The 14,042-nt window shown below is 42.9% G+C and overlaps 1 protein-coding gene across 1 annotated transcript in view; it reads left to right on the top strand.

Moving 5' to 3' along the window:
- edc4 (enhancer of mRNA decapping 4) overlaps window positions 1–14,042 on the top strand; it is a 44,067-nt gene that overhangs the window by 6,762 nt on the left and 23,263 nt on the right. Inside the window, exons 7-21 of the mRNA XM_079253991.1 lie at window positions 651–755; window positions 2,997–3,109; window positions 3,883–3,966; window positions 4,059–4,154; window positions 4,383–4,482; window positions 4,736–4,916; window positions 5,001–5,067; window positions 5,765–5,856; window positions 8,185–8,369; window positions 8,777–8,856; window positions 10,984–11,113; window positions 11,189–11,481; window positions 12,159–12,383; window positions 13,647–13,742; window positions 13,828–13,971. Coding sequence (XP_079110117.1) covers window positions 651–755; window positions 2,997–3,109; window positions 3,883–3,966; window positions 4,059–4,154; window positions 4,383–4,482; window positions 4,736–4,916; window positions 5,001–5,067; window positions 5,765–5,856; window positions 8,185–8,369; window positions 8,777–8,856; window positions 10,984–11,113; window positions 11,189–11,481; window positions 12,159–12,383; window positions 13,647–13,742; window positions 13,828–13,971 — 1,991 coding nt within the window. The remainder of the gene's footprint in view (window positions 1–650; window positions 756–2,996; window positions 3,110–3,882; window positions 3,967–4,058; window positions 4,155–4,382; window positions 4,483–4,735; window positions 4,917–5,000; window positions 5,068–5,764; window positions 5,857–8,184; window positions 8,370–8,776; window positions 8,857–10,983; window positions 11,114–11,188; window positions 11,482–12,158; window positions 12,384–13,646; window positions 13,743–13,827; window positions 13,972–14,042) is intronic.

The raw sequence follows: 14,042 nt of genomic DNA, 5'->3' as shown, positions 1-14,042 counted from the left end.
TTGATTTAGTTTTGCTTTATTGTTATTGTTTGTTTATATTTTCATAAAATAAGCGTTATTATTTATAGATACATTTTAATTTCATGTACAGATATGTGTCAGAATACTTGTTTAAATGATATTTTTTTGGCAATATGCGACTTTATTGCAAAGCAAGTTTGCACATAAGGAACTTGTCTGCCCACCTCCGACATCACATGTTGGATCCACGTGGGATATTTATCTTCATTACGTCTCACAGATCACAGAACATTTCATCTCTGGTATCTGGAACAAATAAAATCCCGTATTTCACATTTTGATCCGTAACTTTATAGGATCTTCAAGGTATTTTAAATCCACATGCGTGTACATTTCCACGTGTGTGTCGGAGTGCTGACCGCCTGAACTCGTCTCATGTCAGAAATATTAAACGTGACGCAGGAGAAGTTATTCCTCTTTTGTTTTCTCATGTCGCTCTGGAGGGCTTTTTCATGTATCCCTGCTCCAACACACCTGCCTCAACTTAATGCAGAAAGCAGAACTACATTGGCTGTTGAATCCATGTGTGTTGGAGCAGGGATACAGTGAAAACCTGCAGGAGCGACTGAACCCTCCTGATGTAGCAGCTGATGAGAAACGAAGTCTTTCATGTCATTCCTCTCTTCTAGGCGGAGGTTTGGGACCTGGAAATCCTGCGGGCGAACAACAGCAGCTGGCCCGTCGATGCCACCGAGCTGAAAGACGGACTCATCACAGTCAAGGGCCACACGCAGGTAAACTGGTTTTTCTCTGGGAGACGAGTCGGCTGGCCAGCGTCCAGCTGGGATCCGGGTTCGTTGCTTTGGTTCACCGTCGCCCTGTTTGCAGCTGGAGATGTGTGTTCTGGTGAAATGAAGTAAATGGTAACTAAAGTCTGGTTGGGCTCTGCTGGTTTCCTCAGTCACACAGTGGAAAATGTGTCCCTGTGATGGTTTTCAGTGGCGTGAATGTTTCGCCTGTTAACGTTCATCCAAAGCGGTACAAGCAGGTTAGTCTCAGCTTTATGTGGAGCTTGTAAAAAGTAGACAAGCAGCAGTTTAACGTCGTTCTTTTTATACGTTTTTACTCGTCCTTGATGATATTTCAGGATTGTTGCTCGACGTGGTTTGATTTTCTATAAATAGCTTGTTTTGACTGTTGTGTGAAAAGAACCCATCTCTGCACTGTGTTCCACATGATCCTACATGTGTTCATTTAGTTTCTTACTGGGAAATCGGTGCAAATGACACTAAATATAATGTTTTAAACGCTCAGATCATCAGATTTTAACGGAACAAAACTGCCAGTGATGAAAACTTGTCCCAGTTGCTTAGAAAAGCTTCCGGATGATTCTGGAGGAGTTGTAAAGAACTGAAAATGGTCTGTTCTTTCTTTCCTACCATGGCAGGAAATAGTTGGAAAGTGTACACGCTTGGCAGAGGTCACGACAGCCTCGTTTCCACTAGCAGGTGTGGCGCGTTGCGGTGTTGTTGTGTTGTTGCAGCCTTACCTGAGAGGCGGAGTATCAGCGGGATTGCGGTTGATGCCGCAGCTACGTGGTAGCGTGACGCTTTCCTTCACCAAGGCCTCTTTGGTCCTTTTCCTCCCTGATGATGCAGAGGAAAGTGCCGGCGCCCGCGGGACTCTCCTTCCTTTTTAAACCTTTTGTTTTATTTTGATTTAAAATCAGTTGAAACAACTTTTCATTTACAATGACGACATTTCTTCAACAAAAAGAGAACCTGTTGCTCTCAACGAGAAGCCGCTGCTTTGTTTCTATGCCAACCGGAGATGCCAGACCTTTTTTTTTTTTCCCCCAACCTATCAAATTATTGCAGTGTGTTAAGGTCCAGTTTGGGTCGGATCGGTTAGAGTTGTTCTCCAACAGAAAGGCCCCAGAAAGGTCAGGTTGGATGTTAGGCTACCCTTCCCAGTTTTTGCATGTGGACACATACGGCATACATTTGTTGGTGGAAACAAGGGTTGAGCTGCACTCAGGGCCCTAATGGGGCCCCACCTCCTTGCTGAAGGGGCAGCCATGTTGGCAGCCATTCCTCAGCGACTAAAACAACATGAAGAGGAGTTGTCATGCAAACGTTTGTCTCTTGTGATCGTTGGATAAATCTGCAGCATCCTGCGTGGAGAGCTTCACCAGTCGTGTGAAGAACCTGCTCAGCAGCTGCTCGGCTAATGCGATTGATGTAGATTTTCCTTCATCTGAATCACACAACAACCGTTTGCATCGAATCCTTCTCTGTCCACAGACTGCGTGGAAACTGGGACGTGCGTCGCAAAGTGAAACTGGTTGCTTCGCTTTAGTCCAGCCCATCTGGGAAAACGCGTTAGACAGGAACCAGATAATCGGTGATCTGAACAGGCAGATGTGACCCAAGCTGCATCTTTCCAGATGTCAGCAAAACCCAGATGTTTAATGAAAATGAAAAATACTTTATTAATCCCCAAAGGGAAATTCAATATTGCAGTAGATAATTAACTAGAGGAGGTCTTGTTCCGGAGGCTGATGGCTGGAATGATCTGCTGTATCTTTCAGTCTTACTGAAGAAGCCTCTCACTGAACACACTTTGTTGTTTCTTCACTGATCACATCCAACATGCAGAGTAATTGTGTGTAAATTATATTTAATAGGTCTCGAAAAGCTTTACACATTTATTTCAGGTTTAGTTTTGCTGCCAAGTATTAAAAAACCCACAACCATTAGAATAAATATGACATTTATAAATGAATGAATAGTTCTGTTTTTTACAGTGTTTTCATTCTTGAATATTTTTATTAAATTGACACATTTCTGCAGTCATGTGTTTTACACGTAATAAAACATTTATTGATGTATTTGTACTTTTATTTGTACTTTTCTACGTTTCTTTCCTGTGATGAAGAAGTTCTAACTGGAAACCAGTTCTGCTCCCCCCTTGAGCTTCATTCCCGTAGATCCTTCACACTCATGACTATTTTCATCATTTTCCGTCTTTTCCAGCGAGTCAGTGAAGGTGCGCTGTCTCCTGATGGGACGGTGTTGGCCACCGCCAGTCATGATGGATACATCAAGTTCTGGCAGATCTACATAGAAGGTGAACAGGACAAGCCCAGGTAGGCTGCGCCATCACCGTGTACGGTTAGATCTACATGTCTTTATTCCTCACAGTGGCTACGGTTACATTATGGTTTTTAATTCAGAATTAACGTATTCTCCTACAAGTTTATATGGAAATAATAATTCTGAATGAAGGTTTAAATGAAACACGTCCTCACTTAATTCCTCTTTAGAGCGGCGGGTTGGGAAGGGTTCTGATTGGACAGAGGGTGCACGTGACGTATGACGTATACCGGAAATAAACGAAGTTGGCTCCCTGCTTCTCGTCTTTTCAGTCGTAACTTGTAAAAACTACATAATAAGTTCCAGTTTCACTGCTATTTTTATTATAAATGTGAAGTAGCAGCTCAACACGAGCATACTACTTCACTTTCTGCAGCAACTGAGAAGGAGAAGAAAGACAGACCACCGAACACGGGAGGTAAAACAACGCACGTCATCGGGACAGGACAAGGTAACGAGCATGCTCAGAACGACCGGAATTAACTTAGAGCGGAATGAAGGTTTACATGACAGAGGAATTAAATAGTTCAGAATTAAAACGTGAATAAACCAGACACTTACATCGGGATTAAGTTTAGTTCCGAATATAAATTTGCATTAGGAATTAAGTCTTTACATGCTCGTTTTTCATCAGTTTAAAGCGGAATTAACTTTTATTCTGAATTAAACAGGAATTAAAACTCACATGTAAACGCAGCAACTGTGGGTTTTATTGTTTCGGTCCTAATTTTCTCCCTGAATCCTCCCTTTGCGCTCTCTTCTGCAGATGTCTTCATGAGTTGCGGCCGCATGGAGGACGTCCGCTGTCCTGCCTTCTTTTCTGTGACAACCACAAGAGACAGGACCCAGAGTCAGTACTCGTGTTTATTTCCTGTCAGCTGAAGGATGCGGCTCATCTGCTTTGCTCCTCATTTCCACCTTGTTGCTGCTGTTTGTTTGAAGGGTTCCTTTCTGGCGATTTCTGATAACCGGAGCGGATCAGAACCAGGAGTTGAAGATGTGGTGCACCGTCTCCTGGACCTGTTTACAGACTATCAGGTCATCATCTTGACTTTTACTCATTCCCAGTCTGTGTTACTGGTGTAATGTGATACGTAAAGCCTCCTTTAAACAAGCCTTTCCAGATCAGCGTATCTGTTGGGTTTAGCTCAGTTGAAGAGATTTTCTGGGTGATTATTGACGGCGAACTAATCATCCTTTTAATGCAGGTTGCTTTTCAAGAACATGTCAGAACGATGCTAATGGTGGAGCTGTTTCTTCTCGCAGATTCTCACCAGATCCGTTCAGTTCATCGGCTCTGCCGAGTCTGAAGGCCAGTTTGGATCTTGCTGCAGAGTATTTGATCCTGACGGACGTTCAGAGGAAGGTCAGCACAATGTTTTCAGCTGTGGGTTTAAGATGTTTGTAGGTATAAACTCAGTAATAATCTGCAGGTAAAAAGCCTGATGTACCAGTTAAAATACTTTATCACACAAAATGAGGCATTAAATTAATGGTCATTTTATATTGGAGAGGTTTTTTTTAAAAAATTTAGTTTCTTTTCCTGTCTGGACCAAGCAGCCGTCTTCATCGCCCTCCTTCACCCAGCTTCATGCCTCTCTCATGTCACCCTGTGCCAGGTTCTGTACGTGATGGAGCTGCGGCAGGACCTGCTGAAGGGGAAAGCCAGTTTCACAGCGGTGTCAGAGTTCCTGCTAACCCACCCCGTGCTCAGCTTCGGGGTCCGGGACGTCACGACCAGCCGGCTGCGACACACCGAGGTCCTCCCCGCAGAGGAGGAGAGTGAGAGCATGACAACAGGTGCACATGCGCAGAAACCTTCATTTTAAAAGTAGAAACTGGATTTAGAGGCTCATTGTTCCTTCTTTGTGCTTTTTCCTCCAGAAAGCACGCAAGGACCCACAGAATCCAAGTCTGGGATCCAAATTAAGCTCTACTGTGTTCACACAAAGTAAGTAAATCTGTAAAAACTCTGGACATCCAACGCCATCCATTTGACATCCAACCACGCCCATTGGACATCCAACCCCACCCGTTGGACATCCAACCCCACCCGTTGGACATCCAACCCCACCCGTTGGACATCCAACCCCACCCGTTGGACATCCAACCCCACCCGTTGGACATCCAACCACACCCATTGGACATCCAACCACACCCGTTGGACATCCAACCACACCCATTGGACATCCAACCCCATCCATTTGACATGCCCATTGGACATCCAACCACAGCCATTGGACATCCAACCACACCCATTAGACATCCAACCACACCCATTGGACATCCAACCCCATCCATTTGACATGCCCATTGGACATCCATCCCCGCTATTTGACATCCAACTCCGCCCATTGGACATACAGCCCTGCCCCATTTTCCAGGCTGCTGCCGGGGGTTATTGTAAAGGTTTGGCTCGTTTGACCAAAGTGCAGCGTGCACGCATTCTCGGTCTAAATAGATACACCCCCCCTACAACTGAGCTGAGTCCCAATCGGACCAAGTCTGGCAGACTGTCACGATGTGAAAGCAGCATAAATGTGCTCAGAGCTCCCAGAATGTCTCGTCTTCCCGTATGATCTTTGCATATGAAAGCGGCTGGTGTCTCAGGTGTCTTCATTTCCTTTTCTCCTCTTGTGCATTTTCAGGAGTTTGCAGGACGTCCAGATCTGGTTTCAGCCCAATGTGGGCTCCAGCTCTGCCGACTTTCTTCCCCACTCTGATTCTCAGGACGGCTTTGGTAAGTTGGCGTGTGGCGAGGGATGCAAGAAGTCAAGATTTACACCCATTCAAAGTCAACTAAAACTTTATTCACTCTGTTGGTCTCTTTAACGTTTGACCTTTTGTAAATCTTACGCGTTTTTAAAGCTTTTTTCTTTGTGCAAAGTTTAGAAACTCAATGGGCCCTCATTGTAAGTCATCTGCCGAGCACTGAATTGTTAGTTCATCACACGTGACCATAAATGACTCTTTAGAGCAGCACACAATCATCGACTCACATGTTATTTTAAAGTCCAGCCAATGTATGAAGATGGCGTGTTAATGCAGCTTACTGTTAACACTTAAACTCCATGAAACATGTCGACTGCTTGTGAAATTCAGCGAGTTCATCTCTTAATCTGTGGGCTACTTCCAGTACACATGTTGCTACGTCTTCTTTTTAAGTAATGGAGCTCCGGTGTGTTCCCTTGATGAAGCTTGGCTAACTTTCTCCCCTGTAGAGCCATTTGTTTCTCAGGGGAAATCGTGTCACTCTTGATGTGAGTATAGTCATGGGGGCAGGGCGGTCCAGATAGTGGGTACGGTTACATGGTGTTTTTTAATTCGGAATTAATAATTCGGAATTAAATAATTCAGAATTAACTTAATTCTCTTACGAGTTTACATGAAGATAATAATTCCGAATGAAGGTTTAAATGAAACACGTCCTCACTTAATTCCTCTTCAGAGCGTTGGGTTGGGAAGGGTTCTGATTGGACAGAGGATGTATGACGTATACCAGAAATAAACAAAGCTGGCTCCCTGCTTCTCGTCTCTTCAGTCGTAACTTATAAAAACTACATAAGAACCAGTTTAGCCGCTATTTTTATTTTGAATGTGAAGTAGCAGCTCAACACGAGCATACTACTTCACTTTCTGCAGCAACTGAGAAGGAGAAGAAAGATAAACCACCGAACACGGGAGGTAAAACAACGTGCGTCGTCGGGACAGGAGAAGGTAACGAGCATGCTCAGAACGACCAGAGTTAACTTAGAGCGGAATGAAGGTTTACATGACAGAGGAATTACATAGTTTGGGATTAAAATGCGAATGAACCAGCCACTTACATCGGGATTAGGTTTAATTCCGAATAGAAAATTTGCGTTAGGAATTAAGTGTTTACATGGTCGTTTTTCAGCAGTTTCAAGCGGAATTAACTTTTATTCTGAATTAAACGGGAATTAAAACTCCCATGTAAACGCACTTAATGAATCGGATCGTAAAAAAGTTGCAGCATCTTTTAAACTCCTGCATAGAGGATTCTTATACTAATTCTGCTGCCTTCAGTCATATCAGTCCTCTCCTCTCTCTCAATGGCGTTCACTGAACCAACAACGTGCCTTGTTTTGTGGTCCGCTTCCTGTATTTGGTCCGCCTGAAACAGACCGAGACCTGCTTTTTTTTTTTTCCAGGTGGACGGAGTCAGCGTCTTTGAATCCGAACCAGAATATATTTGTACATTTGCAAAACCCCTAAACGAAGGATTCTAATCAAAAAGGCAACTGTGAATGTACCCTCAGAAACCGTCTTTTCCAGTGTGTTCATGACGCAGAGAAGCAGCCAATCAGCTGGACTTTGGCAGAGCCTGCGATTGGTTGGATTTATGATCCATTTATAGCTCCAATGGTAAAGAATCCTTTTCCTGAATAGAAAACCATTTAAAGCAACAGATAAAAGGAGAAAGTTGACAAACTTTCAATAAAGCGCCGGTAAAAGTTACATAAAATGTTCGCGCAGATCCAAAACATATCGAGGCTTCTTTTACGATGGACTCCGTTTGTGTCCTTCTCAAAATTTAGCTGTGAAACAAAGACTGTATCCGAGTACCTGCAGGTCTGGACGATCCGAACCTCTTCGACGTGATTCCTGCTGACTTGTGTTCAGTATGAATGAATGATTTATTTGCTTTTGGTTACATGCAGATCGAGGGAATAAACGCGCGAGTCGGCGAACAAATAAGCCTCTGCTGTGATCTCACTAATTAGCCACGAGTAGCGCGCAGTTTTCTATGATGATCACAGAATGTTGACATGTTTACATCTGTCATGTTGTTGTTTGTGTGATCGTTTGTTTACACTATTTAACTCCTGCAGCGTGCTGGTCGCTTACATCAAGCGTGGTTGTATTCATACAAAGTGACACCATGTTGATGCCTGAAAGCGGCAAGGAGACGGAGCCGTTCTGCTTCCCCCTCATTTTGCCTCGACTCTTTGAAAATCACACAAGCCTATAAAGGAGACGTACATAGACTCCCCTGACTAACAGCATGAAGTGAGGCTGACCCACTCCTCGTATTTTCTGTTTCCAGCAGCTTTTTCGGACCATCTCACTGACCAGAGCTCCGATAAGGAGTCTGGAAGCGGCTCCCAGACCGACCTGAGGAAGATCCCATCACTTCCTGCTCCTTCAGATTTCCTGACAAACTCCGGCAACGATGGCGGCTCGATGCCCAAACTGATGACTCCAGACGCCTTTATGACCCCGAGCACTTCGGTACAGATGTTATTTATTTATTTTACTTTGTTCAGAAACAAATTGAGCTTTGGTAAATGAACACTATGTCCCGTATATGTTATTGTTTGTCGCCTAGCAACGTCTTATAAGCGAATACCACTTCCTCCCACATATTTGAGTCCTACTAGCAACAAAAAGCAAACAGGAGCTCCCAGCACTGTTAATGGGGAGTCTATACAAAGTCCTTACATTTTTGGCGGCAGCGGTATTTTTACACGTATTTCATGTTCGCGATGACGTCAGTCCTGTTACACGGCTTCTCCAACTGTTTTATAAGTCATATAAAAGTTTTATATATCATCAGTCATCATTTAGTTTTTACCATGTCAGAAGTTTTCCACATCTTCTGGTTTCTTCATGCGTGTCGTGTTTTTGTCTGCGTTCAGGTACCGGCGTCTCCCGGCAGCAGCGCTAGCAGTCTGACCGTCGTGACGGGCATCAGCAGCAACTCAGACTCCACTAACAGGTCAGCTTTTCTCTAAGACCTGAAATTGTAAATTATTCTGTTGAGTTTTACCAACAGAATAATAAGACTTTTATAAAATAATTTACATTAAAATAGGTTAAGATGTTAAAAAAAGACAGTTAATCCACTTCACTGATTATTCTTTACAAAAAGTTATAGTAGTTTAAAGGTGGAGTATGTAAGATTTTCAATATTTTCAGAATAAATTAACAAAAAATAACTACAATCATAATTAGTTTTTTTAACATGTAGGTTCCAGTCTGTCCATATTTGATGTGTTAGTAGATTACAAGTTTAATTAATGACAAAGACCCTTCTTAAATGTTTGCCTACCAGTAAAAAAAAAAAAAAAAAAAAAGAAGCTTTTTGTCATTAATTAAACTTGTAATTTAATAACGCATCAAATATAGACAGACTGGAACCTACATGTTCAAAAAACTATCTAATTATGATTGTAGTTATTTTATTAGTTAATTTATTTTGAAAATAAAAGGTTCAGTGTGTGACTTATTTAGCTTTTTATTTACCAAAAAATCAAGTAACACTTTGATAAATACGTATTTTACTGAAGTTAAATCCCAATCGCATCCTGATGAAAGCGTCTCACAGCTTAGAATGACTTATTTATAAAGGCAAAGGTGTCGGCGCACCAAACAGAGGGCTGCCATGTTGCTTCGCCATCTTTAAATGGTTTAGCCGAATGGGGACAAACTTGTTAGCCTTACATGGTTTAGCTGTGGTGTAGGAGGAGGGAGGGGGACACCAAAGATGACCATTTAGTCGTTCATTGTGCCTTTTAACAATGAAATGGAGGAGGATCCATATTTTATGTCCGATGAGACGAAGCACAGAAAAGCCAAGGAAAGAAAAAGAAATAAAAACCAGGAGAAAAGGAGCGTCTAGAAGGGTGTATGGACCAGATGGAGGCAGATTATGAGGGATCTTAGGTGGAGGTTTCAGCTTTCTGCTGTTCATTCAGTCTAACAGTGATGTTTGTTAATGTTAGAAACATGGCAGGTTGTCCAGCAGCTACTTTATCCTCCTGTTTGAGTCGCATCATTTACTGTTACTGTATAAAACAGCAGAGATGCTAATTTGTTAGTTAGACTACAGTGGAAAAGCAGTTTCAGTTCCTGCATACCAGCAGACCAGCGTGCGCTTCTTTCAGATGAGTTTTTCCTCATGTTTCATTATTTATTTCAGCTGATTTTTCATAGAGGGTGGGGATTGATGTCCTCGCTGTAGTCAAACCATTTCACACGATAACATTAGCTATTAGCAGTAGCTTGGTGCCACAAATATGGAGGACATATAACTTATCAGCATCAATGAGGAAACAAAATTCAGTGTCTTCTGCACCTCATCACCTGACGGGAGATTTTTTTTTTCCACATTTTTTTCACATTTGGTTGTGATAATAACATGCTAAAAAGAACTACTCAGTTGTTTGCATCCCATTGGTACACCACTAGATGGGAGTAATTCTTATACACTGGGGCTGGGACTGGGGTGTGCGAATTAAGGCTTGATATTTAACATTAAAGATGTAGATAAATCTGATTTCTGGGTCAACATTGTTCCCTAAACCAGCGATTTACACTCAGTAGTTGCTTATGAAAGATTTGGCTCCAGATTTTATCCAAGTTTAAAGTAAGAACATCACCACTGGTGGTGCTCTGAGTAAATTGGATGGTTTAAGCAGCGTATCGGCCGGACCACAGAGCAGAGAAAACTCACATATGTCTATGATCATCCATCATAGAGGTGTAATGATGAATGGAACATGAGCGACTACTGATGGTGCATCTTTTATCCAGATGTTTCTCCATCAGTGGATGACGAAGAGCCTTGTCCCGCAAGTTGACAACAAACTGCTAGAGAAGCATTTGAGTCACGTGTTGCAGCAGGGAAACATGTAAAACCTGCAGGACTGACCCAAACGGTTCGGTGTTGGGGGGTCCCTGAACTTGGCTGGAACTAAATTTGTTAAACAGTGGAGTTGTACAAAATGCAGTGTTTCATGTTCAGATATGTTCAGAGGAGAAATTTTAGGTGAAAACCCTTTTTCTCATGGGGCTGTGCAGAAAGTCTGCATGTAGACATGCATGTCTTGTGATTCCCCTGCAGAGCGATGGACGATGTCAGTCAGAGTCCGAGCAGAGGAGACAACAGTGGCAGCAGCCTGGGCCTTTCTGGCTCCACCAGCAGTCCAAGGACCGCCTCTGCTGTGCTGCTGCCTGGACTAGAAAGCCTACCGGTAAGAGTCGCGTCCCGCTCACTGTCTCTTCTTTACTCTGACTCCTATCGGTACATTGATTGTTTTCTTCTCCAGGCTTTGCCGTCCCCTAGTGGTCCTCTGGGGCTAGATAACCCTCAGGTCCTGGATTCTCCCCTGCTGCCACCCCTGACCTCTCCGACCCGGGCCCGATCCCCTGACGTCATCTCCTCAGCCTCCACGGCCATGTCGCAGGACATGCCAGAGATCGCATCGCAGACCCTGCAGCTGCAGCGTGGACTTGTGTCAAACTTGGACTCTTTACCTCTGTCTGCCCTGCAGACGGACAGCATGGCCTCTGCTGCCTCTGCTCTGCACCTGCTAACCTCACCACGTGCAGCCAACAACAGGTAGGAAAATAAGTCGAGTCAATTCTATCCCATCATAACCCCAACTTCTATTAGATCACTTATTGACCTAATGCTTTAATCATTTTTTACTTTTTATTCTTTTTTCCTATTTTTATTTTTTATTTTGTTTGTATGATTTTTTTAAACTTTTTATTCTTTTTTCTATTTTTGTTTATTTTATTTGTGATTTTTTAAAAATTTTTATTCTTTTTTCCTTTTTTTGCTTTTTATATTTTATTTGTATGTTTTTTTTTTACTTTTTATTCTTTTTTCCTATTTTTGTTTAATGTTTTATTTGTATGATTTTTTTTTTTTACTTTTTATTCTTTTTTCCTATTTTTGTTTATTTTGTTTTATTTGTATGATTTTTTTAAACTTTTTTTTCAAACTTTTTTTTTCCTATTTTTGTTTATTTTGTTTTGTTTGTTTGTTTTTTCCTTTTTTTCCCCCTATTTTTGTTTATTTTGTTTTATTTGTATGATTTTTTTCACTTTTTATTCTGTTTTCCTATTTTTGTTTTTGTGGGTTTTTTTTGCTTTATTTGTATGATTTTCCTTTTTCCTTTTTATCCTTTTTTTTTTTTTTTTTTTTTTTTTTTTTAAATTATTGTTCCTGCCACATTTTGTTTTATTTCACAGACTTTAAAATGACTAACTCAATCCTATTTCCTCTCGCAGCTTGTTGCCTCTGGAACTCGGAGGAGCAGACGGGCCGGTAGGCGGGTCAGCAGACTCTGAATCCTTACTCAGCAACACTCCATCTCTACTGGAGAACGCGTTATCCCAGGAAAACCCCGGGGCAGGCTCCTCAGACGGCAACGTTAGCCACACCGCTTGGCCGGCTGCACCAGACATCACCAGGGAAACCAGGAACAGTCTCAGAGACAACGGTCTTGGAGAGTGGTCAGTAACCTCACATATAAACGCATAAAATCTTGAAAACATTCTCCTGGTGAAAGTTTTCTGAGGCTTGTTTTGCTTTTGGATCAGTTTTAAAACCAATTCATATCAGTTATGCAGCAGTTTGATCAGAGCGGTGCTGGTTATGTGTTTATCCTTCTTTACATGAGTTCGGGAAAGTTCTGTCTTTGGAAAGAAAGAAAGATGGGCTCTAAAAACAGAAATAAAGAGAAGTTGAGGTGTCCCCCCGTACCCCCCCGTCTCGGTCACAAAACCTCCAGCTGTGGGACGAAAACAGCTGCAAAAGACTTTGGCTTGAAAATACCTGACGTTGATGAAAGCAAACTGCTTTGTCACATTTACACCTCTGGGCTGTTTCCCAGCTCAAAGCTGGACGACTGGTGGCTCTTATGGCTCAGTCGCTTGCAGTCATTCCAGACGGAGATTTTCCTTGTGGGCGACATGAAGATGTGTTTGTGGAAAGATGTTTTATTTATTTCTTGCCAAGACACGGAGTAGAACAGAGCATGCAGGGTGAAAGTTGTTTCACAAGGTTATTGTTACGCCCAGTCTAGGGGTTCCTGAACGCAACAGGAAAATACCGTCACACCGGCTCTCGGGAAGGTTCGAAGAATAAGATACTTAATAAGATACTGATCTGGAAAACAAGTCAGAGATTACAATGTGTAAAGTAATCTCAACAAACAAAAGAGATCCTGTGCTCCCTGTTTGACTTAACTATGCGAGAAGCAAACATGAAAACAAGACAGGTGCTTACCTCCTTATCTAGCAAACACAGGAGAAAAGTCAAACCAAAATATGCAGCTCACAGCGACTGACAAAGTTTCCAGGAATATTTCACAAACTTTCACACTCTCTGCCCGCCTGATGCAAGGCGAAGGATGGTACGAACGCTGCGTCCCTCTGAGCCCTCCAACCAGGCCCGCTGCTGTCCGTCTTTTTAAAAAGTGGACAGTCAATCCCGTCCCGACCCGTCTCCTCAGGCGGTCCAACGCCGGTGTCGGGCGGCGCATCTGTCCTTGCCGACGCACACTTATCGAGAAAAAAAACCAAACACACAACTAACAAAACAACCGCAGTCGTAACAAGATGTTTAGATATTTAATTCTAGTTGTCGTATCAATAAATAAGAGTAAATCTACAGAAACGATGAAAGTGTGTTTTAGGCTTTGTTCTCTGCAGCCTTGTGGTGTGTGTGTGTGTACTTGCTGATGGGATTAACTTGATGCGTTTTGTTTGCTGCAGTTCAAGAGAAGAGTCGAAGCACTTGAGCTCGTCGTATCACCGGCGCTCCTACCACCTCACGCAGAACGACAGTCAGGACGGCGGCGCTGAGCAGAGGTAACAGCCCAGCACGGATCAGTCAGTGGGCGTCCACCCTGCCGAGGCTGCAGCAGTTTAAAGATGACTTCTGTGTTTGCTTTAGTGATCCCGACGACGAGGTGGCCAGTCTGGCGTCGTCTTCTGGAAACTGCGGCTCTCGCTCTTCTCACAGAATCCCAGTTAAGGACTGGAAGATGTCCCCACGAGGCTCGCCCAAAGTAAAGAGGAAGATCAGGAAGGATGACAGGTGTGTTTTCCAGCTTTTCATGCTCATGCTAAATACCTCAAGTATCTGCAGGTCTGATGTCTACAAGCAGC

Source organism: Telmatherina bonti (genome assembly GCF_933228915.1).
Source record: "Telmatherina bonti genome assembly, chromosome: 2".
NCBI classification, from domain to species: domain Eukaryota; kingdom Metazoa; phylum Chordata; class Actinopteri; order Atheriniformes; family Telmatherinidae; genus Telmatherina; species Telmatherina bonti.
Note: the sequence above shows the minus strand (reverse complement) of the source record. Positions and strands in the feature narration are given on the sequence as shown.